This window comes from Cnephaeus nilssonii, assembly GCF_951640355.1.
Source record: "Cnephaeus nilssonii genome assembly, chromosome: 13".
NCBI classification, from domain to species: Eukaryota; Metazoa; Chordata; class Mammalia; order Chiroptera; family Vespertilionidae; genus Cnephaeus; species Cnephaeus nilssonii.
The window spans coordinates 46,713,691-46,741,660 of NC_137084.1; the positions used below are offsets into that span (position 1 = coordinate 46,713,691).

At 39.0% G+C, this 27,970-nt stretch overlaps 1 protein-coding gene across 1 annotated transcript; it reads right to left on the reverse strand.

Annotated features, from left to right (window-relative positions):
- Positions 1–27,287, reverse strand: CLNS1A (chloride nucleotide-sensitive channel 1A). Its single transcript, XM_079788628.1, has 7 exons — positions 27,086–27,287; positions 19,666–19,802; positions 12,047–12,148; positions 11,238–11,345; positions 9,524–9,697; positions 3,874–3,964; positions 1–776 (listed from the first exon to the last, which is right to left on the reverse strand). The coding sequence occupies exons 1-6, from the start codon at positions 27,208–27,210 to the stop codon at positions 3,897–3,899; spliced, it is 714 nt and encodes a 237-aa protein (XP_079644754.1). The 5' UTR covers positions 27,211–27,287; the 3' UTR covers positions 1–776; positions 3,874–3,896.
- Positions 27,288–27,970: the final 683 nt, after the last annotated feature.

Sequence of the window (27,970 nt, forward strand, 5' to 3'; positions counted from 1 at the left end):
AAGAATGAGAGTACAATAACATAGAAAACCTAGATTTATTTGTTAAGCTATTACAAAGACAAAACAATTATCATGTGGAATACTTTGAGGACTTCATCCCAATTTCATGTGTTCTGCTACAGAAACTGAATGAAGAGGCTAGAAATTAAAGGATATAACATAACCTAAGAAGCTATAATAGAACAGACTGGTGAAACATGGTGAAAGGAGCAAAAGCTAGTCAGAAGCAGCGCTTGTGTTAATATGTGTAGCTGGGATTTTTCCAAAAAGGCTCCCTAGAGATGCCTGAATGAATTAATCTGGGTCCCAATAGTAAAAAGATCCTTACCCCTGTGGAGAAGGAGCAGAGGCCAGATGTATCGGAGATCTTTGTCTTTCTTTTTAGGGTAAGGGTGTCCTTAGGCCCTAAAGGGGTCTATCTTAGATTCAGCCTCTCTTCCATCCTGTCTACCAACATCTCAGTGCCTGTGCATTTTCACCACATACCCCTGCTAGGTTACGGAAGATACATACACACTGAAGGCCTACTCAGAAGGTACCTAGACACAGAAAGTTTGGGGACAAAAGATAAACTACAAATACCCTCTTGGTTAAGTAAATTCACCTTGGTTAATAAAAGTCATAGTTTCTTCTGCTGGTGACAACTTGTTGTCTCATACAGTCTGTCCCAAGAAAGAACTGGTTGAGGAAGTTTTGGAGAAGGAAAAATATTTTCATCAACACCCACTCCACAGAGGAAAAGGCACCAAGTTCTCTCCTACAGTTATGAGTAAAATCTGAAAAACAAAAGGTTTACAGTGTTTGTAATAATAATAGCTGTTATTTATTGAACACCTAGTCAAGAGTGCCACCAGACTTAGATATTATTACATCTCAGACTATGCAACAATCCTGCTATCATACCCTTTTTTGCAGAAGAGGAAACTGAGGATTAGTTATATGCCTTGTCCAAAGACACAGAGCCAGTATGTGGTAGGGTTGAGATTTCACTATTCATGTGCCTTCCCCTTCACCCCATCTCATGTGTTGAGAGATCCGAGGTTCCACTACCTTGAAAATTTTAATTGTTACATAAACACTCTAATTAATCCTTGCTCATTCCTTAAAGGCAAACACAATTTTAAGTGATTAAAAATATACAGACATTGTTTGGAATTCAGGTCAATTATCCACATGAAGAACTTGCATAAACTTGATGAATAAAATATCTCTCAGCTCCAGTTGTAGCATAAAATGAATAGAAAACAAATCACCTCATTAGAAAGTCTGTGGCTATTTTATGGTTATTTCACCATAAAATTACATTACAAAGTATGCTACAAACTTTCCTGGGAACTGCAATGACATCCCATTTGTGCAACCATTAGTGACAGACCAAATGAGTTTCTCATAATCCTTAATAGAGTGGTTGGTGTTCTCTAAACAGTCTACTTTTTAGGAAGAAATATGTGAAAGCCAGATAAATCTGTTTTCCATTTTCAATAAAATATATATAAAAAGTATTACTGAATTAAAAAAACAACATGCTATAAAGAATATGGTAAATAAAATGTAAGACAAAAGGGAAGAATTGTTTGTACCAAAAGAGTTCCCATGAAATAAAATGCTGAAGTGATGGCATCTGAAACTATGAGATATGAAAATTAAAGTTAACAGAGCTCCAGCAATATGAATATAATTTTTTAGCTAACTGTAGAGGGGATATTGCTAATTTTAGACTGTATGGCTACCAATGACAGAAGTAAATGTTGCAGAAATAAAAATCACGTACTTAAAAAAAGAGGACTCTAAGACAGTATTTTCTGATAGTTCACCTGGCAGCACCTGAGATGAAAGCATGGTGAGTATAAGAAGCATTGTTATATTCATAACGGCAATAATTTGTAAGGTAAATGGAACTTGGATAATGGATCTCACAACCTAATTAGATACCTGACGATAGTAGAAGAGTCAAGTCAAAATATATAAATCTTGCCATGCTATTACTACCTGCTTTAATAAAATAAAGACCTGGACATAGTAGCATTTCAAAGAGTGGAAGAAAGCTAGTATTCAAGAAAATGCTATCAGATCAGAGGCAGGACACTATAAAGAGGAGGAATAGTAACTTAATGTGAAAATCTTACAGCTTATAAGGAAGGCTTGCTAGGATTATTATGTATGATATGAAATAGTTACATAACCTTTAACCTATTAACTGCCAAGCATCCAAAACTGAAACCATCACCACACACCACGATATTTTAAATTTAATTTAAAAAAATCATCTGATTCTGGAGTTAAATAAAGGATGTCATCTTCTTCTTCTTGCGAGGTGCTTGGTTCGATTATTTCTTCATCTGATGCCATTTATGAGGAATGAATTTTATTTGCACAATATAATATATTACAACAATGAATTCAATAATAAAATGATAATTTTCAATTCTACGGAAATATCAACAAAAGCAAGTGCGAAATAAACCGTCAACATGAAATCAAAAGACGAAATCTGTAAAAAAAAATAATGAAGAATGCACACCATGTTTACCATTTTAGGCGTGAAATTCATGATAACATAAACAAATCTCAAGTGTCACAATGAACAAAAAAATCTCAAGTGTCGCAGTGTTTATCTCGTGGTCTGAGTGGTGCCCTATATATCGATATTGGAATTTCTTCCATATGTGCTGGAATATTTACAAATTTAAGTTACCATAGTTTTCTTTACAAACCCAGAGATGTCACCAACAAGTCTGATTTTAAAATTGGGCAACCAGAGTTGATATGTGAAGTTTATATCTATCGACGTTTATGGCGTACAGAGGGTTATCTAACATTTAGTTGCGATGTTCAAGCTTGCACAGGACAAATGCTTTCTCAGAGTACCATGTAGCAAAAAAACAAGAACGAAATGCAGCCAAAGCTCATGAGAAGATCAGAGGGGAGAAAATTGGCAGTGAGCTCTTGTATTAGTCAGGAAAAGCAGGTATGAAACAATTGGAAAATGATAGCTTTTGGACAACTGCACATGGACTTGTTAATGGTTTGGCAAATCAACCTTGTACAGTCAGGTGCCCAGGACCTTGGTCCGCCATTATTTTCAGAAGTAGAGAAACCAACACAAGATTATGATTAGAAGCTTAATTAAGTTTGAAATTACTTCTACTTCCTCCCTGATTTGAATAGCAGTGAGTTGCAGCAAAATCTCTGCTTTGTGTTTTCTGATGAAAATGTTAAGGTTTCGCCCTAACCGGTTTGGCTCGGTGGATAGAGTGTCCGCCTGTGGACTGAGGGGTCCCAGGTTCAATTCTGGTCAGGGGCATGTACCTTGGTTGCAGGCACAACCCCAGCGGGGGTTGTGCAGGAGGCAGCTGATCGATGCTTTTCTCTCATCAATGTTTCTGGCTCTCTATCCCTTTCCCTTCCTCGCTGTAAAAAAATCAATAAAATATATTTTTTTTAAAAAAGAAAAGAAAATGTTAAGGTTTCAAGTCACAAATGGGGAAAGGTGACTCAAGAGCACACCAGGACATGATCTCAGGCTTTGCAGCTCCCACCTGAGCCAGCCAGGGAGCACTCCATTTCTGAATAAAGGGCTAATGTCATTCTCCTCAGTTCACTGAAGACGGGTGTGTCTTAATCTTCCATATACTCTCAGTGCCTGGCAGGTGTTAAATGCTCAGTAACTGTTAATCAACCTGAACATCACCATGCTTGAAGACCTTGATTTCTTAGAGAAAACACCACACACATAATTTTCAGTAATGTCAGAAATTGATTACTTTTTTCTAAACTGCTCGTTTTATACAATCCTCCTGAATTATAAAAATAAAAATTAATTACTAGACAGGATTTTCATGTTCAGTGACAAGGGAAAAACAAACTACTTACCCCAAAGCAACATAAAATCATTTTCAGTGATCAACATCTGCATCCTCAAACTGTCCAGCAACCGTGGGTGTAGTATCTACCTCCATCCCATCTGAAGAAAACAAAATTGACTGCTGAGCAGTCTACAGCAGGCATCCTCAAACTACGGCCCGCAGGCCACATGCAGGTGTTTTTGCCGTTTTGTTTTTTTACTTCAAAATAAGATATGTGCAGTGTGCATAGGAATTTGTTCATAGTTTTTTTTTTAAACTATAGTCCGGCCCTCCAACGGTCTGAGGGACAGACTGGCCCCCTGTTTAAAAAGTTTGAGGACCCCTGGTCTACAGAGCACTTTAAACAGGTAAAGATTCAGCTTATACTTTGACCAGAAGGAAGCTAGTGCCCTCTGTTGGTTAGAGTTCCTATTTTTTTCTATTTTGAAAATTCAAGTACTATAAAGGAACACATTGAGGAAGAAAAATGCCACCTGTGGATTTAGGCCAGGGTAAAATGCGTCAAAACACTTTAACATTTACTTTGTAAATTCTCAGTCTCAACACTAACATAACGCAGTTACAATTGTTCACTCTTCAAAGAACTGTGCTAGGGATTTCTGTGCAAATTTTTTTTTTAAAGTATAAAGTCCTATCCTCACAGAGCTTTGACATAATTCAGGAGAAAAGACAAAGTAAAGCATGGTTCTCGCTTTTCCTATTTATTTCATCTCATTTTTTTAAAAGGGAGAGGTTAGGACAAGTAAAGAAAAGCCCTCTGGAAAGAGCTGTCTACACCTACTGTCTCTACTTCCTCAGCTCAGCTTCCATCTACCCAACTCTCCAGCCCACAACAGTCTGGCTTCTGCCTGCTGCCCCCTGGTACTGTACCATCTGGACATCAGCAGAGCACAAAAATGTAACACATATCTAAAATGTAACACATATCAAAATTTCTTTTCACACAGAAAATGCTTCTCTTTCCTGTCTTGCTAAAGGATACCTCTTACTTTCCCAAATCAGAAACCCCCATCACATCTCTAACTTCTGTTGCTTCTATCTTTTGAATATCTCCCACATCGGGTTTTTTGACATTCAGTGCTACTACCTAATTTGAGCCACTACCTCTCATCTAATTTAAGACTTAAGTTACTTAACAGGGTTTCTCTTCTTTCCTCCAGTATTTCCCTCTGCAATTAATTTTCCATAGCATAACCAGAGAAACACTAATCAAACTAAAAATGTTCCATGGCTTCCCACCGACGTAAGTATAAAATTGAAATTCTTTAACAGAGCTTCAAGTTCCTTCTTTATCTGTTGCTATAACTACCCTTCACTCTCAGAGTTGCAGACATAATGAACTACTTTCAGTTCTCAACTAGCACATGGATGACTCCTTTACCTGCCTCCCAACCTTCATGCAATCCCTCTTCACCAGGGTCATTTTTATTCATCTTTCAGATCATGGTTTAGATGTCACTTATTCCATGAAGTTTGATTCTTTCCCTGACTATCCAGGCTGGATGAAGAGTCCAGCCTCTGACTCCACAGCTATTCAAGCTTCCCCTGTATCTCAACACTAAACCACAATGAAATGTAACTGCCCAATAATTTTATTTTTCTCTCCTCTAAAATTAATACGAAGATAATAACCTCATCTCTCTTGGGCACTGCCATATCCTCTATACCTGGCACAGTAGCTAAAAAAAAACCCCAAAACATTTAACATAAGCACACAAAGCATTGAAATGCCATTGGTAGATAGTACTTGTGCTTAAATAGCAAAAAGACTGAAATTACTAAAACAGATCTCAGGTATTCCCACCACAAACATAGACACCAAAAGATAACTGCATGGAGATGGGATTTAGTTTGACTACAGTAATCGTTTCACTATGTATGTATATCAAAACATCATATTATATATCTTAAAGATATACAACTTTTATTTTAAATTTTTCTAAAAAAAGAAAAGGTCAAGTTAACTAAATAAATGTCGAAAAGTGATAAACTTTAGGAGTTTAGAAGATGTGGAATGGTATAGGCTGAAGAAGTTTTATATACAGGTAACAGTAACTCTCAATATGCTAGTAAGATTTAGAAATAAAAGTTCCAAAAAAAATCACACTTTAGCAAAGTGTTTGAGATTTTAAAATCAACTTGTTCTGAAGCATTAAATAAGGGATTTTACAATTTAAAAAAAACCTTTAATGATGAAAGGCTTTTCGATGGCACTCTCCAATCACTATAATCAAAAGGTAACATCTTGCATTTTTTCAGCTAAGAGTTTGGTAGGGAACTAGAAATCATCTGAGCCACCTCACCCTAAAGCCTATGTTAGAGATTTATTGGCCAATGCTTAATCTTTTGCACTCGGATGTCGAGTGTGACTCGACACGGTTAGCATTGGTAGCAGCTCTTTTTTTATTCTTTGAATGTATCAATAATTTGAAATATAAAAAAATCCAAATAAATAAGTTTGTATGAAAAGAAACTCCAGTTTTTTATTCTATTGCCGTGCTTTGTAAAATCTGGGGTATTAAAAAAATTAAATCCCGAGTAGAATAAAGGAATCGAGAAAAAAGCAAGCGAGTGCAAAGAGTTAAAATGGAGAGGAGACACAAGGAATAACACAGCCTAAATTTTCCAAACTAAAATGACCCAGAACTTCAAGATACCTAGGTCAATGTGCTATGTGTACAGAGATGTTGATTAGAATATTATGAAAGAAACTTAAATGTACCAATAAAAGAAAAAGATAGTAACTCTTTAATATTCTGTGTCATAATAATTAAAAGCATTAAAATTCTGTAGCAACACAAAATATTAACATACTAGTGGCCCAGTGCACGAAACTCGTGCAAGGAGTGGGGGGGTTCCCTCAGCCCAGCCTGCACCCTCTCCAAGTGGGGATTCCTTTGGGGGATGTCCGACTGCCGGTTTAGGCCGATTGGGCCTGATCTTGCCCCCAACTGCCCTCCCCTGCTGGCCAATTTGGTTCTAATTGGTCAGTTTCTATGCCAGTCAGCATCAAAAGCTCTGCCTCGTAGGCAACCATTGGCTCCTCACAGTTCACCCAGATTTGGTTCTGAGTGGTCAGTTTCTATGCCAGTAAGTGTCAAAAGCTCCACCTCCTAAGCAGCCATTGGCTCCTCACAGGTCCCCCAGATTCGGTTCTGAAGGGTCAGTTTCTTTTTTTCTTTTTTTTTTAAATATATTTTATTGATTTTAGAGAAGAAAGAGGGAGAGAGATAGAAACATCAATGATGAGAGATAATCACTGATTGGCTGCCTCCTGCACACCCCCTACTGGGCACCGAGCCCACAACGCAGGCATGTGCCCTTGGCCGGAATCGAACCTGGGACCCTTCAGTCCACAGTCTGATGCTTTATCCATTGAGCCAAACCAGCTAGGGCTGATTGGTCGGTTTCTATGCCAGTGAGTGTCAAAAGCTCCACCTCCTAGATTGCCATTGGCTCCTCATAGTTCACCCAGAGTTGGTTCTGATTGGTCAGTTTCTATGCCAGTCAGAATATCCAGGCCTATCTCCGGGCCTGATCAGAGAGGCAGGGCTGATCTGCAGCCCCTGTGGAGGCCCGGAGAGAAAGAGAAGTGCGGCTGCTGGCGAAGCCTGGAGAGAAAGAGAGAGGCAAGGGCTGATCAACAGCTGCCATGGAGGCTGGGGATCAAACCTGGTCTCTCTCTTCAGGCCTCTCTCTGGGCCTGATCCGCAGCCTCCTCGGCAGTCAGTGACTGCAGGACTGACTTCCAGTGTTCAGTCGAGCCTTTGGTCGGTTGTTATAGACCCTGGGTTTTTATATATTAGGATATTAAACACATGCAAGATTCAAGAAGTGCTTATAGCAGTGCTTGGCATATTATTTTTGCATATTAGCTCATTTAATCTTCTCACCACTTATTAGCTACTAGAGGCCTGATGCATGAAATTCGTGCAAGGGGCTAGGCCCTGGCAGCCCCAGCTGCTGCCACCCTCTGCGGGACAATAGATGTGGGGCTGCCCCAGCTGCCTTTCGGCCCCGCCCCGCCCACTGGTTGTTCCGGAAGGTTGTTCTGCCGTAAAGTCTAATTAGCATATTAGCTCTTTATTATACAGGATTTGGCATGAAGCTCGTTATGCTACCTTTTTGTGCCTGAGTTTCTTCATGTGTAAAATGGAGATCATAACAGCATCTGCCATAGAGGGTTCTTGGAAAGATTATATGAGTAAATATGTGTCGTGCTTAAATCAGGGGCTGGCACATAAGAGCACCATCTAAATGTTTTATTGAGGGTAGTAGGAACAAGACTGGAGACATTTGGGGCAAAGACAGGGTTTTCTCCTCAGAGTCAGAATAACAAGTTTGAACTTTATATGGTGAGCACCAGGCAACCACTAGAGGAGATATCTTTATATAGGGGTAACAGAGTGTTCTCAGAAGATTAATATGACACAGTGAGCTGGAGGAAGGGATGATGGAGGCAAAAAATGTAATACTGTAAATCCAGCATGAGAAGAAAAGGGCTTAAGTTTGGAAGGTAGCAGTAGTAATAACAAGGAGATCTAAAAGTCATTTAAAAGAAAAACCCATGGAACTCAGTATTGGATTGGATAAGGGAATAAATGGTAAAGGCTGAATCAAGTATTTCAAGAATCGCCCTAACTGGTTTGGCTCAGTGGATAGAGCGTCGGCCTGTGGACTGAAGGGTCCCAGGTTCGATTCCGGTCAAGGGCATGTACCTTGGCTGCATGCACATCCCCAGTAGGGGGTGTGCAGGAGGCAGCAGATCGATGTTTCTCTCTCATCGATGTTTGTAACTCTCTATCCCTCTCCCTTCTTCTCTGTGAAAAATCTATTTTATTTACACACACACACGTATGTATGTATGTATGTATGTATTTATTTATTTATTTAAAGAATCTAATTTAATTAGGATATTTAGGAAAGAGAACCCAACTAAAACATAAACATTTTAAAGCCACTTATTTAAGGCTCAGATTTTGGTCACAAAAAGAGAACCCAAGTTTCTTGAATGCTGCCTCAGCCTTTAAATCAATTGACTATACTAGTTTTGCATATCATCATGTAGGAATTCATTTTAAAAATAAATAGCAGCATCAATGCGTGCATACACATAAGCAAACAAAAAGATGGGAAAGATATGCAACAGAAAATTTATAGATGTTTTCAATTAGAATTGTACTTGATTTTTCATTTCTCCTTTGCCTGTGCGCCCCCTCCCCCCCTTTTTTTAAAAAATTTGACTGAATATAGACTATTTTTGTAGTTAGGAAAACGTTTTAAGAAATTTAAACAAGTATTCCCATTCTATGTAATTCTACATTTGCTTCCTACACTATAAAGTTAATTCTGAGATTTCTCTTAATTTCCAAAAGAATCTATATATGGCCCGGCCGGGTAGCTCAGTGGTTGAGCACTGACCCATGAACCAAGAGGTCACCAGTTCGATTCCCAGTAAGGGCATATGTCCAGATTGCAGGCTCGATCCCCAATAGGGATGTTTCTATTTCTCTATCCCTCTCCCTTCCTCTAAAAAAAAAATAAAAATCAATAAAAACATATTTTTTAAAAAAACCTATGTATGTCTCTCCATAGCTGACCTTGTTGCCTAAATGAATATCTGACTGTTCACACTGATGAGAAGGTATGATACTTACCTTCATAATCTCTTATTGAATCTTCTGTCCGTACTCCAGCCATGTTATACTGGCTGCTCACAGACTGAGAAAGCATTCCTTCTAATCTCTCCAATGTGGCCTGGCCTTCAGCTGTTAAGTGGGATAATCCTTCTTCATAGGTGTAAAATGTAGGGATGTCCCCCTGTCCTTGTTCTAAATAAATAAAAGACTTTTTAGCTATGATAACATAATGAGGGGAAAAATAAGTACTCAACAATGCGTTTACTAAAGACAAGGCACAGTAAAAAAAAGGCTTCCAGGAAAATACTTTTCAACATCATTTAACACACACATATAGGCCACCTGTTGGAAAACAGAGATAAAGTGCCCCTCTAGAATGAGAAGGGATTACAAGAGATAGTGAGTCAGGAAACAGCAATTCCCAAAGAATCAAATGCCCAGGGACTAGAAGGAAAAGAGGGTGCTCCTGAGGCCAGATGGTCTTATATTATTCAAAGGTAGAAAATATATAGATGAGTGCAAATTAATTTGCCATTAATTGGTACTGAAGGCTTTCTCCTTAGATGCTCTTTTTAAAAAATCAGAAATTCTGGAAAATGCAAAAAGTATTTTTAAGAAAGAAGCATCCAAAAAAATCTTAGCTAAGATGAGGATGTGTTTAGATATATAAAAGAAAAATGCCAGAATTAGCCCTGGCCGGTTTGGCTTAGTGGATAGAGCATTGGCCCGCAGACTGAAGGGTCCCAGGTTCAATTCTGGTCAAGGGCATGTACCTTGGTTGTGGGAGATGTGTGGGAGGCAGTTGATTGGTGTTTCTCCCTCATCGATGTTTCTAACTCTCTCTCTCTTCCTCTCTGTAAAAAATCAATAAAAATATATTTTTTTAAAAAAAAGAAAAGAAAATGCCAGAATTAGCTTGTCTCAGGCCAAGTAGACATTCATGGAGGAAAGGGTTTTGCATAGCCAGACTGGTGCACAGGTCAAGACCATGGGGAAAAGAAAAGAGAATAGCAGGCATCTCGAGTTACAAGACACTCTCTACCAAGCTACTGACTGCATTCTGGTCTGAGGAAGGGGAAATACCCTTAAATAAATAAGGTCTGGTTCTGGGAAAAAGAAATAACTTTGGCAGTGAGCTGTCTAAAGGGAGATGTTAAAGAAAAATGTAGATGATACAGGTTTTAAGTGATAAAGGAAGAAGTTTTGTTCTCTGGTAGCAGCTACATCAACTTAAAAAGACTCTCCTGACTACCCACTTTCCTAGCTACCATTTTCTTTCCTTCCATTGATCTCTATCCACTTTTTCCCCACCCCCTAATAATCTCTATTTTTTCCATCTACCTTGGAAAGCCCATAAATTTTCCCATTTTGGCTTAGACATGAATTATGCCATTCACTTTCATTATAATAGAATCATATTATATTGGTACTTATCAGAGATATAAAGATTTATGGCCTGGCCGACATGGCTCAGTGGTTGAGCATCAACCAGGAGGTCACAGTTTGATTCCTGGTAGGGGCTTGATCCCCAGTGTGGGACGTGCAGGAGGCAGCTGATCAATGGTTCTCTTTCATCATTGATGTTTTTATCTCTCTCCCTCTCCCTTACTCCCTGAAATCAATAAAAATACATTTTTTAAAAATCTATAATCCTACCCCTTACAACAAATAAATGCTTAAAATGAAAGACACACACACACACAAACACTTTTAAAAAATTCATTTCACTAACCATGTGCTTCCACATCATATTCTTCTCCATCGTAATCATCTGAATCTTCATCCTCAGGATCTGGATGCAAAGCCTGGCATTCACACATTGCAGTGAACATTGCCTCCACTGAACAAGAAAATTAAATTATAATTAATATTTCTTCCTGGCCAATGTGCAATTAAAATTTAATTAAATAACCATCAGTGCAAATAAATTTAATGGATAAACAAGAGGTATACTAGGTCACAATATTCACAAAACCTGCCAAATTCAAGGTGAATAAATCGTGAACAGTGCTTCCTGGCAGTGAATACATCACAAAATAATAAGAGTTCATTTCAAGATATTATTGAGATCTCTTCATGCCTGGTTGGACTTTCTGAGGAAAAGAATCAGAGAATCCTGGTCAGACTGCTAGTATCAGAGTGAAGCTCCTCACGGTTAAAAGGACTTACCCTGACATCTTCCACTTTGGAACTGCCATGACTCCTCTGCCCTCTATCTGGTGAGATTCAGTCATAAAATGTTTCACAGTTTATAAAAATAACCAGATCCCTCATTCACAAAGCACACGAAAGAATATGGTGTCTACTATACATTCACTATGTTTTATTCCCATTCTGTGTTGTACATTTGCTTCTTATACTATAAAGTTAATTCACTATCTTTGTTATAATGAATGTATAGATATCTGGTTCTCAATGATATTATAGATGCTAAAATGAAGAAAAAGAACGAAGGTAATGAGGGTAAAAGTAAAAGTGTGTGTGTCAATGGGGAGTACCTGGTATGTAAGGAGAAAAGAATCAATTCTATCGAACACTCACATGCTGATTTATCACTAGGCACAAATCTAAATTCAGCAATAGGTTCAACATCATCATCACTGTCTTCCTCTTCTTCATCAGTAACAGATTCTTTTGATTCTTCTAGAAAGGGAATAAAAATAACTGTTTTATGATGTTACTTGTTTTGGAAAAAAGCCTAAAAGAATTTCTTATAGGATGCTTACTGATCTATCTAAATACTACATTTTCAATTTTTACTTCAAATTACAAGAACACAGATAAATTTTCAATTTTTACTTCAAATTACAAGAACACGGATAATTAAAAAAGACTCTGGGATAGTCTCTCTGGTCTAGTTACCCCGTACTTCACTGAGCCCTAGGGATTTCAAGTCCCCTCAGGGTGATCGTAAGGGTGAGGAAACTCAAACAGTCAGGCCTCTAATAAGTACAGTTTTCCAATGTCATCAAAAACAACCTACAGATGAGAAATCGAGGCCCAAAAAAGTTAACTGACCCAACAGATAAATTAAAGTCTGTAAGCAAGAAAAAATACAAACTGAACATACACATGCTGCTGGTGGAAGTGGAAATTGCTACAACCACTCTGGAAATGCTATTACCCAACAATTCCTCGTCTAAACACATATTGTGTGCACAAGAAGTTTGTACATAAATGTATGTTTATTAAACAATTATATGTTGCCTGGCCAGTGTGGCTCAGTGGTTGAGCACTGACCTATGAACTAAGAGGTCAAGGTTCGATTCCCGGTCAGGGCACTTAGGCTTGATATCCCCAGTATGGGATATGCAGAAGGCAGCTGATTAACGATAAGGCTCTCTCTCATCATCGATGTCTCTATCTCTCTCCCTCTTCATTCCTCTCTGAAATCAATTAAAAAAATGAAATGTGATTTATATGTATCAAAATATATTTTAGCCGAAACCGGTTTGGCTCAGTGGATAGAGCATCAGCCTGTGGACTGAAGGGTCCCAGGTTCGATTCCAGTCAAGGGCACATGCCTTGGTTGCGGGCAAATCCCCAGTGGGAGGTGTGCAGGAGGCAGCTGGTTGATGTTTCTCTCTCATTGATGTTTCTAACTCTCTATCCCTCTCCCTTCCTCTCTGTAAAAAATCAATAAAATATATTTAAATATATATATATATATATATATATATATATATTTATATTTTAAAAGATAAATCATCCAACAACTATATTGTACACCTAAAACTAATACAAAATAATGTTGAATGTAAACTATAATTGAAAAGTAAAATTTAAAAAATCATTTAAAAAGCCCTGGCTGGTGTGGCTCAGTTGCTTGGAGCATTGTCCTGTACACCAAAAGGTGGCGGGTTCAATTCCCGGTTGGAGCACATACGGGAGGCAACCAATTGATATTTCTCTCTCTCACTTGCTCCCTTCCACTCTCTAAAATCAATAAAAAGCATATCCTCGAGTGAGAAAAAATAAAAGTAATAATATAAAAAATAAAAAATAATAAAAATATAAGTGAAAAAGGTAGTTGCAGAATATACATAATGGCACTTACATTAAAACTTTAAACATAAAACCAAATCATTATACTGCTTATAGGTATATATTCAGTAAAAATCTAAAAGCACAGACAGGAAGGACACATGTCCATCTTTAGAATAACACTTAATTCCAGAGACAGAGAGTAAGGAATGAAATGGGAAAGGACACAAAAAGGATTTCAACAGTATTCATGTACTTTTATTTATTTGAAAGACTAGAATAACTATGAAAAATGTTATAATTTATGCTGGATATTAAGTAATGAAAAATTTCTATTACTCTGTGAACTTTTCAGTGTTTTAATTACTTCATAAGGGGAAAAAAGTCAACAAAATACTTAAATAGACTCCCAAAACATAAAACATGTTTAAAACCAATAATATTCTCCATGCAGCCGAAACCGGTTTAGCTCAGTGGCTAGAGCGTTGGCCTGCAGACTGAATGGTCCCAGGTTCGATTCCGGTCAAGGGCACGTACCTTGGTTGCGGGCACATCCCCAGTAGGGGGTGTGCAGGAGGCAGCTGATCGATGTTTCTCCTCATCGATGTTTCTAACTGTCTCTCTCTCTCTCCCTTCCTCTCTGTAAGAAATCAATAAAAAATATATATAAAAAAAAAATTCTCCATGCAGATGAAAATAAGGTGAAAAGGTATTCTTATATACTATTATTCAAAGTGTATATTGATATAAGCTTTCTGGAAAGCAATAGGATAATATATGTTAAGAGCTTTAAAAATGTTTATTACCTTTAATGTAATAATTCTACTCATAGGAATTAATCATAGGAAGATATCTACTAAATTTTTAAAACTTATTTTTGTAAGTCATACGAGCTTACTGTAGAATGAAAAAAAAAATAGATAAGCAAAAAAGGAAAAATATTTAAATGGCCACTATTAACTGTTTTAAATAACCAATTAAATAGAACTTTTTCTGCCCTGTTTCTGTTATTACATTGTTAAATATAATATACATATCCTCCATAAACAACTTAAAACAATATAAAACATCAGAGAACTTTAAATAATTATAGAAAGTTAAATACCATAGTACTACCAAACATTTCAATGCATTTTAAAAACAAAATGAGCCCTGGCTGGTGTGGCTTGGTCGGTTAGAGCGTCGTCCAGTACACCGAAGAGTGGTGGGTTCCATTGCTGGTTGGGGCACATACCCGGGTTGTGGATTCAATTCCCGGTCAGGGCGCCGAGTGCAGGAGGCGGCCGATCGATGTTTCCCTCTCACATCAATGTTTCTCTCTCTCTTTCTCTCTCTCCCTTCCTCTCTCTAAAATAAATAAAAAGCATATCCTTGGGTGAGGGAGAAAAATGATATCACACTGTAATTATTATTCTATAACTGAATTAACATCATTTTTTAACTTGTAAAAACAATACATGCTGATAATAATATAATTGAAAGAGTCTATCTAGATGGTACAAACCTAGTTCTCTCCCTAGAAAAAAATACTATTAAGTTTCTTTTATACAGGGATGGGCAAAAGTAGGTTTACAGTCATAATACAGATAATACAATAATTAATAATTAGTAATACAAGAATAAACTCTGGCCCTAGCTGGTTTGGCTCAGTGGATAGAGCATCAGCCTGTGGACTAAAGGGTCCCAGGTTAGATTCTGGCCAAGGGCACACGCTGGGGTTGCGGGCTCGATCCCCCCAGTAGGGGGCATGCAAGAGGCAGCCAATCAATGATTCTCATCATTGATGTTTCTATCTCTCTCCCTTCCTTTCTGAAATCAATAAAAACATATTAAAAAAATAAAATAAACTGTGTTTTGCATACTCACAACTGTAAACCTACTTTTGCCAACCCTGTATCCTTAGGATCTACCTTAGGGCAATAAATAGAAATGTAATAAAGTATTTTTATAAATAATGACCATGAGCAACACTCATCAGTGGAAGGCGTATAGTGGCTGCCATACTTGCAGTCTTTTTGAATATTTCTAAATTTTCAACAATGGCAATGAATATCTAGTTATTTTAAAATCATCTAATGTCCTTAACAATAATCTGATGGTCCATCTTAAAAAGGTTTATGCAGGCTCTGGTCTGGTAGCACAGTTAGAGCATTGTCCCAAGGTTGTGGGTTCTATCCCCAGTCAGGGCACATACAAGAATCAACCAATGAGCCCTAACCAGTTTGGCTCAGTGGATAGAGCGTCGGCCTGCGGACTGAAGGGTCCCAGGTTCAATTCCGGTCAAGGGCATGTACCTTGGTTGCGGGCACATCCCCAGTGGGGGGCGTGCAGGAGGCAGCTGATTGATGTTTCTCTCCCATTGATGTTTCTGACTCTATCCCTCTCCCTTCCTCTCTGTAAAAATTCAATAAAATATATTAAAAAAAAAAAAGAATCAACCAATGAATGCATAAATAAGTGGAACAACAAATCAATGTTTCTCCTTTCCTTTCTCTAAAATCAATCAATAAAAAAATTTAACCATTTTTTAAAAATAAAGAGGATATGGAGGTAAGCCAAAGAGAAAAAGAGTCTGGAGCTTAGAGAATCAGGATAAAAGGAACAAAATTAAGGAAATAGGATCCAAGCATGTGTAATTTATGAGAAGAGTGGAGTTCCAGAAAAAAAGAACTGGAGAACCACTGAAATAAATGTAATCCAAGTAAGATAGAAAAGTCCTAATTCCATCAATTTCAAGAAAATAATTATAGCCCAGCCAACATAGCTCAGTGGTTGAACACTGACCTATAAACCAGGAGGTCATGGTTTGATTCCTGGTCAGGGCATATGCCCAGGTTGCCGACTTGAACCCCAGTGTGGGATGTGCAGGAGGCAACCAATCAATGATTCTCTCTCATCATTGATGTTTCTATCTCTTCCTCTCTCTTCTTCTCTAAAAATCAATAAAAAGATATTTTAAAAGAAAAGAAAATAATTATAGAGCAAATATTTAAAATGCCTACCCCAGCCCTAGCCTTTTTGCTCAGTAATAGAGTATTGGCCTGTGGACTGAAGAATCCTGGGTTTGATTCTGGTCAAGAGCATATGCCCAGGTTGATCCCCAGTGGAAGGCGTGCAGGCGGCAACCAATCAATGATTCTCTCTCATCATTGATGTCTCTCTCTCTCCCTCTCCCTTCTTCTCTGAAACCATATATATATATATGTATGTATGTATATGTATATGTATATGTATACACATATATATACATATATATACATATATATACACATATATATGTATATGCATATATACACACACACATATATATACATATATACATATATATATAATTTTTTTTTAAAGACCTTAAAAAAAAAAAAAAAAGCCTACCGCAAGCCTACTGAATCCTTACTTCCTAGTTTGGGACTCCCAACATTTGCATTTTTTAACAAAAGTCCCAAGTTTCTAATGTGCAGCCAGGTTTAAGACCTAATGAGTACTACAATCTCCTGATTTTTCTGGATGAAATTGGGGGGCAGAGCCCTCACCAGTTTGGCTCAGTGGATAGAGCAGTTGGCCAGCAGATCGAAGGGTCCCGGGTTCGATTCCGGCCAGGGCATATACCTAGGTTACAGGCTCCTCCCCAGCCCAGGCCCTGGTCTGGACTCAAGTGGGAGGCAATCAATCAATGTGTTTCTCTCACATCGATATTTCTGTCTTTTCCTCTATCTTCCACTCTCTCTAAAAATCAATGGAAAAAAATATCCTCAGGTGAGGATTAAAAAGTAAACAAATTAGCCCTAACCAGTTTGGCTCGGTGCATAGAGTGTCGGCCTGTGGACTTAAAGGTCCCAGGTTCAATTCCAGTCAAGGGCATGTACCTTGGTTGTGGGCACATCCCCAGTAGGAGGTGTGCATGAGGCAGCTGACTAACGTTTCTCTCTCATCGATGTTTCTAACTCTCTATTCCTCTCCCTTCCTCTCTGTGAAAAATCAGTAAAACATATATTTTTTTAAAAGTAAACAAATTAATAAAAAAATAAAAAAAGGAAACTGGGGTGCAGAGATGACAATGATTTGCCTACCAAGTTAATGAGTCTTCTTATTCAGTGTGCTTTTCTCTTTATCTAGTTTTATTCACGCTAGCTTTATTTGAACCCTACCTCTTCAACCTTATTTTTTGCCTTTGACCAATGGCAGTGCTCTACATTATTTATGGGCATTTCACATCAGCATTTGGAATTGACTGACAAAGGTACCTCTAAGGATTCCTATTTCTATGAATGAATGAATGAATGAATGAATGAATGAATGCCTTTAAACTAAACATGACACCTAGTACTCTGGGTTATGAAATCACTTAGATGGAAAGTAAACTTTGTGTCAATACCTCATTTGGAAGTCTTACTACAACCCAAGGTCAAAGGCTTTTACTTTTCCTTACCCTCTCTTTCAAACTCAACTAGATTTTTATCTATCTTTGGGCCCTTTCCAATGGCAATGAAATCTTATAACAAAAATATTTTCAAATAGCTGAATCAGTCATTACCACTTAATGAGACAGAACATGCCAAAAGCCCTAAAAATTACTAAATAATTGGTGTCACACTGAATATAAATAATTTAAAAAAATATATATTTCTTTATTGATTTCAGAGGAAGGGAGAGGAATAGAGAGATAGAAACATCAATGATGAGAGAGAATCATTGATCGGCTGCCTCCTGCACACCCCCTATTGGGGATCCAGCCCACAACCCGGGCATGTGCCCTTGGCCGGAATCGAACCTGGGACCCTTCTGTCTGCAGGCCGACGCTCTATCCACTGAGCCAAACCGGCTAGGGCTGAATATAAATGGTCATCTTATATCTGGAATTATATTAAAACCCCAAATTGAAGGAGCAATAGCTCAATAGGCTAACGTATGGGATTGTCTTTTATACACTATTTCAAAGAAAAGCAGCCTGTTATTTAAAAGCAAGTTAACTAAAGGTGTAACAAGTGTCCTTCAATCCCAAAGTTCTGTACTTCCACACAAAAAAATGAACATATTAAACTAACACAATATAGTATACCAACATCTTACTTTTTATCTTGTGCCTAACTTGTTTCTCATTGAGAATTCCAATTTTTTTAATTGATTTTTTTTTTTTTTGAGAGAGAGGAAGTGGTAGAGAGAGAAACACGTTGATTCGTTGTCCCACTTATTCATGCATTCACTGGTTGCTTCCTGTATGTGACCTGACCAGAGATCATACCTGCAACCTTGGCTTACTGGGACAACACACTAGCCATGTGCTACCCCTTCGGAGCTCGTTCAGAATTCTTACAACCCATCGTTTACAGCCTAAAAAATTGATTTTTTAACCGTTCTTATTCCATCTTTTATCAACCTCACTAGATTTTTATGAATCTTGGTAGTTATCTTCAACAGGAAAATTTGGGAATCTTATATTGCATGGTTTCTCAACCCTGACTATTGACATTTGACCTAGGTAATTCTTTGATGTGGAAGGCTCTCTTTTGCATTGTAGGATGTTTAGCAGCATCCATGCTCTCTAACTTCTAGATGCCAGGAGCACTACTCCCCACTCCAGTCATGATAACCAAAATGTCACTGCTAAGTGTAGGGGGAGGGCAACATCATCCCCACTGATAATGAAGCAAAAACAAATCAGGTTCTATCATAAACTCTTGGAAGCACAAAATATACTGATCCAAACTTGTAAGGGTGCCAAATATAAATGCCTTTACAGAGAGAAAGAAAATAAACAGTTAAACCCAAGAGAAAAAATTAGAACTATAAATCCATAATAACTGAACAATTCTAAATGCAAGCATATATAAAAAAGGCAATGCTCAACTTATTTTACTGTGCTGAAATTTTGCTTAAGAAACTATTATCCAAAATCGGCCAATGGCTTGAACATTACATTATGATCAAAGATTGCTTTTAAATATGTAATATTTTACCAAAGGCAGCTCAAGATTACCTTAGCCCTGGCCTCAGCTCAGTTGTTTAGAGCATTGTCCTGACATGCCTAGGTTGCAAGTTCAATCCCAGTAAGGGAATATTCAAGGAGCAACCAATGAATGCATAAATAAGTAGAACAACAAATCAATTTCTCTCTCTCTGCCCCCTCCCCAAATCAATAAATAAAAATTAAAAATGTAAGATTAAATTACCATACATACCTTCAAATTTGGCATTCACCATAACATATAAATGCTCTCGTGGATAGGCATTTAGGTCCCTGGACACTGCATGCAAACTAATGGTGGGGTATTCCAGTGAGAATCCCAATCCAGAGCCATCTAACCAAGACAGGCGGCTGAAAAACATGTTTTAAGTAGATTATTTCAAGCAATTAAATCCTTATTTTACCTCCTGAAATTTATAAAGGTTCAGCTTATACATTTTTATGCCTAATAGTATCAAGCTTACTATTTAGAAAAATTCCTAAAATAAGAAAATTCAGTAGCAGGAATTGGATTTCTTTAAGACCAATTCTGTTATTGTCTCTTTTTCTCCAGCTAATAATTCAGGTATATTTGAAATACAATTTTTCTTAATTCACTTATGTGTTTCTATGCCTCTTATGCTTGCTCTTATTTGGAAGGTCTTCAGGCACCTTCTTTGCTTTTGCAAACAATCTTCATCTGGTTAAGTCCCAGCTCCTCCTTGAGTCTTCCCTCCAATTACTTGAGTCTATAATGATTTCTTCTTTTTCTAAATTGCACTTATGCCCAGTAATATACCATTTAACTTTATGATAATGAATCTGGTATATACCCTCACCCGAATGTGAGCTACCAGAGAAACTGTCATATTATTTATTTAATGTTCTTCAAAACCATTAACACAGTGCTCAGCATGTAAGTATGAAATAAATACTAGGAAATCACTCATTTCTTCACTAATCCTACATTAAATGATATACACATGAAGTGGCTATAATCATACTTACAAGTTATAAAATAATTATCACACTGAAAGACTTTATTAAGACTTTTATTTACTTTGCAGCTTTAAGGGAAAGCCACAGATAAGCAAGGTATAGTTTTAAGCAAGCTCAAAAGGAGTCAAATGCAAATATTTTATTGGTATAGAAAGGAAACATAGTCCTAGCTGGTTTGGCTCAGTAGATAGAGCATCAGCCCATAGACTGAAGGGTCCAGGGTTTGATTCTGGTCAAGGGCACATGCCCAGGTTGCGGGCTCGATCCCCAGTAGGGGGCGTGCAGGAGACAGCGAATCAATGATTCTCTCTCATCATAGATGTTTCTATCTCTCCCTCTCCCTTCCTCTCTGAAATCAATAAAAATATCTAAAAAAAAAAAAGTTAATGCAATATAGTGGTTACAAAGGGCTAGAGGGAAACAGAGTGGCTGCTAATGGGTGATGACTTCTTTAGGAGAAAATGAAAATATTCTAAAATTGATTGTGATAATGGTTACCCAACTCTGTATATTGATTGAAAACCACTGAATTGTATACTTTAAATGTACAATGATGAATTGAATGTTACATGAATTACAGTATCTCAATAAAGTTGTTATTTTAAAAAGAAGTTAATACAATATAACCCCTGTATCATTCTATTTTCTATACAATTTTAACAAGTCTGGTTTTCTAATTTGTAACCAAGCAAAAAACAGATACAGTAAGAAAAGCTAGGACTACCTTGGGCAGGAACAATGACAGTGTAGCAGTCAGCTCATTCATAGTCAATGTAAGGAGAGGTTAAACACATATTTCAGTGCCTCTCAAGGAAATCAATGTCCAACAGTATAAGTGTATAACACATGATGGCCCTTACTTAACAAAACTTAGGGCAGAATTAGATTGTGATAAAAATTGTACAACTCTATAAGCACACTAAAATGTAATAAATTGTACACTTAGAAAAGCAAAAACAAAAAAAAGTACATACTATCATTTGGAAAGATTTTCACTGAACATGCTTATTAAAAAAGAAAATGTGGGAGGCTTAAAGTAATCAATCTTAAGGAGCTAAAGTGGTAAAAGCTCTAGAAATGATTTTTCAGAATGACTCATCCCATTAGTCCTAAGGAAATTGATTTTATTATTGCAATTAGATTGTGCGTGCTACATGTGCCTTTCCTGGCCACTCATCTTACTGTGGAAATGAAATAGTGGTCATGTGTCACAGAAGTATAGCCAGTCCCTTACTAAAAGTATTATTATTTTAAGCAAACACTTTAAAACAAGCATTCCAAATGTGGGTATCCAAAATTTCAAATATCCAGAGCCATAAAACTTACTTTAATGACTCAATATAAAGATGGAAAAACTGAAATACTATAAACATAGACTCAGTGCCTACCAAATTATGGCCTTGACTTTAAAAAGCACATCATAATTGCTCTGTAGTTCCCTACTGCTGGCAGGACACAAATGCTGCCTCAGCGGAGCATCTCTCACAGAGCTCTTACAATTTTATATATGGATGTAGATCATATACATAAGCAAGTTTCACTTAAAAGCATCATTAACTCTGTAATTAAGTTTTGATTTTATCATCTTTTTATATATTCTAGAAGAAATGCCCTCCAAAACCAAGAAATCAAATTAACTATACCCAGTCCCAAAGAAAGCATGAGTCACAAAAGAAAAAAACAAGAATTGGAAAGCCAATAAACATGCAAAGAATGTTTTGCTAATTTAGAATGCTTTTGCACAGTATGATCAGTGTCTTTTATTCCTGGCACGGGGTGAAAAACAGGACAGGAAGGTAAGAGAGGTCTTGAATTTGAGTTTGTTTATTTGGTTTTAAACTAATTTTGGATTAAGACATAAAACATATTACTTCTAAGTTTAAATTACCTTTTTATTCTTTTAAATTCTCGCCCAAGAATATGCTTACTGATTTGAGGGGGGAGGGGGACACTAATGGGGGATCGAACCCACAACCTAGGTATGTGCCCTGACTGAGAATTGCACCTGCAAACATTCAGTATATAGGCTGACACTCCAACCAACTAAGCCATCCAGCCAGGGCAAAATTACCTATTTTTAATTTAATTACCTATTTTCTTTTACCTGTTTCAAATTATCTACTTTGAATAATTCAAGCCTCTATTCCCTTTCTTATTTGGCTAAAACGTCAACTTCCTATGAAAACTAAGCTTTGAAAATAAACTTGAGAATTCTAAATCTCCCAATATATATCTGAGAAACTATATTTACCTAAAACCAAATCAGACCCTGCCCTCTTTGCCTAAAATCCTAAAGCAGTTTCCCCAAACCCTAAGGGCTATAAGCCAAGCTCATGAACATGCTTTATTATTTTCCCACTCTTTCTCCCTCATTTCCTCAAATAAAGAACTGCTCGATTGTGTGTGTGTGCTGTATGTGTGTAAATACCTTTTTTAATATATTATATTGTGATTTTAAGTATATATTTTGTCATAACAATACTAGTGGCCCAGTGCACGGATTCGTGCATATTGAAAGGAAATTAATTAGAAGAAAGATTCGTGCAGTAATTACATTACTGTAAAAAAGTTACACGTCAAAATAGTATATATAATATAGTATTATAAAATTGAAACACGCGTGCGACTGGTGCCAGCGAGAGCTTTATATGTATCACACATGCGCAAGTCAATGTTTACTTTTAAATTGCCAGTGCGCATCATATGTGCCAGCAGGTTGGTCACCTAGCCTTTTATATCTATAACTAGAGGCCCAGTGCACGAAATTCATGCACTGGGGGGTTGGGGGACCCTCAGCCCGACCTGCACCCTCTCCAATCTGGACCCCCTCGGGGGATGTCTGACTGCTGAGGGGGATCGGGCCTAAACCGGCAGTCGAACATCCCTCTCACAATCCAGGACCGCTAGCTCATAACCACTCGCCTGCCTGCCTGATTGCCCCTAACCACTCTGCCTGCCAGCCTGATAGCCCCCTAACCGCTCCCCTGCCAGCCTGATTAACACCTAACTGCTCCCCTTTCGGCCCAATCACCCCCAACTGCCCTCCCCTGAAGACCTGGTCACCCCCAACTGCCCTCCCCTGTAGGCCTGGTCGCCCCCAACTGTCCTCCCCTAAAGGCCTGGTTACCCACAAATGACCTTTCCTGCTGGCTATCTTGTGACGACATGGGGGCGGCCATCTTGTGACAACATGAGGGCCGCCATCTTGTGACTTGGGTACGGCCATCTTGTGATGATGTGGGGGCGGCCATCTTGTGACATGGGGGCACCCATCTTGTGACGTGAGGGTCAATTTGCATATTACCTCTTTATTATGTAGGATTATATAGGACTAGAGGCCTGGTGCACAAATTCGTGCACCAGTGGGGTCCCTCAGCCCAGCCTGCGGGATCGGGCTGAAACTGGCTCTCCAACATCCCGAGGGGTCTCAGATTGTGAGAGGGTGCAGGCCAGGCTGAGGGACGCCACCGGGGCATGATGGGGGCCAGGAAGGGACGCGGGAGGTTGGCCAGCCGGTGAGGGACTGTGGGAGGGCTCCAAGGCATGTCCAGTCCATCTTGCTCAGTCCCAATGGGCCAGACCCCAGCAGCAAGCTAACCTACTGGTCGAAGCGTCTGCCCCCTGGTGGTCAGTGCACGTCATTAGCGACTGGTCTACCGGCTGACTGTCTCCCCCTGGTGGTCAGTGCACATCACAGCGAGTATTATGCTTTGGTTAAATGGATGACCAGATTAGCATATTACACTTTGGTTGAATGGATGACCAGACGACTGGACACTTAGTATATTACGCTTTTATTATTTATAATAATTTATCCTATATAATAAAAGCGTAATATGCTAGTTAGACCGGACAGCTTTACGACCTTCCAGACATCCTCTGGACAACCTTCCAGATGAAGCCGGGGCTGCGAGGGCCAAGGCCCTTGCACAAATTTCATGCATCGGGCCCCTAGTATATAAATATAAAATACACATACATATAAATAGATACTGACACAAGAGTTTCTCACCCTTACCTCTCAGCATCCTGCTTCTTCTAATTAGAACATTTTCTCCTTTCCCCATCTCATTCCCCTAGATAACTGCTAATACTCATTTGTCACTTCCTCTAGGAAGCCTTCCCAGTTTGTTGAGAGCTTGATTCTATCAAGACTTGGAAATGCCACACAGGAAAGAACAAAATGGGAAAAGAGACTAACAATGAATGAGTAAAGAGGGGTAAATAGAGGTATCCAAGGTACTGGTAATGTTGTATTCTTAACCTGGACAGTGGATATACATGTTAGTATGTTAGTTTAATTATAATTCTTTAAACCATAAGATATTTAACTTATGTTCTTTATTTTGTGTGTGTGTGTGTGTGTGTGTATATATATATATATATATATATATATATATATATATATTTTTTTTTTTTTACAAAAATATTTTCTTCCAATAGTAATTTTTTAAAAAATGTTTTCACTGATTTTAGAGAGGAAGGGAGAAATAGAAACATCAATAGCCTCCTGCACACTCCCTACCTGGCCAGGCATGTACTCTGACCAGGATCAAACCTGCAACTTTTTGGCGCATGGGATGACACTCAACCAACTGAGTCACACTGGCCAGGGCAGAAAACTATTTTCTTAAAGAAAAGTAAATGCCCTAGCTGGTTTGGTTCAGTGGATAGAACGTCGACCTGCGACTGAAGGGTCCCGGGTTCGATTCCAGCCAAGGGCACATGCCTGGTTGCAAGCTCGATCCCCAGTAGGGAGCATGCAGGAGGCAGCCAGTCAATGATTCTCTCTCATCACTGATCTTTCTATCTCTCTCTCTCCCTCTCCCCTCCTCTCTGAAATCAATAAAAATATATTTACAAAAAATGTGAAAAATTTGTTAATAAAAAGTTGAAATAAAATTTATTTTAAACGAATAAGAATTTCAAAGGATTTGTACTTCCTGAATGTGATAACTGTGTTGTGGTTATACAGGAGAATGTCCTTATTCTTGGGAGAAAACACTAAAGTATTTACAGATCAAGTAACAACATGTCTGCAAGTCTCAAATAGTTCAAAAAAAGAAAACACATGGCAAAATGTTAACAACTGAAAAATCTTTGTGAAGAGTTGGTCTATAGATATTAACTAACAATGTTAGTTTTCTTTAGGTTTAAAATTTTTCAAAATGAAGAAGCATGTATAGACCCTTCCCCAAAAAAGGGTTATGTTATAGAAAGAGCCAATGTACAGAAAGAAAAAGAACTATGCAGGGAATGGGAATATATCTGCGCTCCACTTTCCACCACTTAAAAGAAACTGCTCTCTCAAGATCACTAAAGATCTCCTTCTCAACACCCAACAGGTGCTTTTCAGATTTTACTGACTGTTCTCTCTCTTCTCGTCTCTTAACCTTCCTCTCCTAATGTAGATGTGTCCCCAAGGTTCTATCCTTGGCCCTGTTCTCTTTTGGGGTATCTAATCTGTTCCCATGAGTATATGCTAACACTTATACTAACAATTTCCAAGTCTCTCTCTTAAATATCACTCTCTGAAGATATGTACATACATGTTTGTGTCTAACTACTCCTCACTGTTCAAAGCAAACTCATTACCTGCAGTTCAATCCAAACTTGTTTTTCCTCTCATCCATATTTATCATCTCAGTGACTGGCCAAAAGGACACATTGTTCAATATCTAGATTTCTCTCTAAACCAAGGTCTTTTTACATTTTTTTTTGTGTCCTCTGTGGCAGGCAGAATTTTGGCCTCCATGTTTTCCATTCCTCGGAGTTAAGACTGTGACTACATAGTTATCTGGTAAAAAAAGGAGTTTGTGGATGTCATTCAAGTTTCTAATCAGTTGACAATAAATATGGAGATTATCCTATTTATGTGTGTATGTCCAATGTAATCACAGGAGCGCTTAAAAGCAGAGAATTTTCTCTGGCCAAAGTGAAGCAGCAGAAAGATTTGAAGGGCAGTAAGGATTCAAGGTTTCATTGTTGGCTTGATGACGAATGGAAGCATACGTCAAGGAAAACCGGGGCCTTAGTTCTACAACCACCGTATTTAGAACCTGCCTGACTGAAAATACAAAGTGCTTCAGGTGCCAAATAAAAGGGCTATTCGCTCTAGCAATGGAAATGCGGGTCAGAAATGGGAAGTGCGAGGCCAGGTCCCCCTGGATATGACCCAGCCTGCGTGGGGTTGAGGGTGTTCCTCGCCCAACCCATACCTACAGAAAAAGAATCAGGTCCTTAACCAAACTTTCAAAATGTTCCACCATCATCTCTAAACCTGCATAACCTGCCCAGGGCAACATCTCCCGCATCTGTTCGTCGGAAAAGAGAGGCAGACGCATCGACGGACTCTAAGTCAGGGTCTGAAAATTCAAAAGCTTAAAACGACACCGTGAGCCAAGGGCAACGCACGCACCAGTCCTCCGGTAAACAGGAGGATAAACAGCATCATCAACGAGAACCCCGCCTGAAGAAGAGAGAAAGGAAAGCTCCGGAGGAGAGGGTACGAGAACAATCGAGCGTCTCCCAGCCCAGGCGTCCCCAAGGCCACACGGAGCCCGCCCCGCTCCCAGCAGCCCCCGAGGTGGCGGTCTCGCCCCGCTCCTCCGCACCGGGTGGCGCGCAGGGGCAGCCCCCGGGAACGGGGCGCCTACCTCTCAGCGATGTAAAGAGTGCCGGTGCCCAGGCCCTTGCCGTTCAGCACCGCCTCCGTATCGGGCTGCTGCTGCCGGAGCCCCTCAGCCGACCCGGGTGGCGGGAAACTTTTGAGGAAGCTCATTGCGGTAGTGAGGGCCAAGATGCAGACCGAGAGGGAGCTGAAGCACAGCAAGACCCAGCTCACCGCGTCTCGCCCCGGAAGCGATGGCAACTGCCCCGGAAGAGCAACTTCGTCTGGACCGGATTTGAACGCCATTCACCATAGAGACGAGACGCTCTAGCTAGCGCTCGGAAGCCTGAGAAGGCCAGGCCGGTTAGTCACGTGGGTCTCCTCTCCCTCCCGCTCCCTCTCTCCAGGCTCCAGGCTAGGAATTACGGAGCAGTCTCCCCCACATCCTACTTCAGGGTCGGCATAGCACCCTGTGAGAGAGGAAACACAAAGAATTATAAATCCTTTTTTCTACAAAAAGGGAAACGGAGGCCTGAGACATAGAGTCCGTTGCCTGAGGATGCACAGGAAGTAGAGACCACACTGAACTAGAGGTCAGAGGTCTCCTAACTGGGTTCCAGGCTCTTCTCACCTGAACCCGCCTGCTTCCGGCTGGTTCACTTCTCCTAGGCCAGGCTGCAGACGTCAGTCTAGGTCAGTGATGGCGAACCTATGACACGCGTGTCAGCACTGACACGCGTAGCCATTTCTGATGACACGCGGCCGCATGCCGAGGATGAAACATTTGCGACTAGAGTCTTGGAGTTAGTTTTTTCCTCAAAGTGACACACTACCCGAGTTATGCTCAGTTTGTTGGCGAAGTTTGACACACCAAGCTCAAAAGGTTGCCCATCACTGGTCTAGGTCCTGACGCCGCCCTGGTACCTCCATG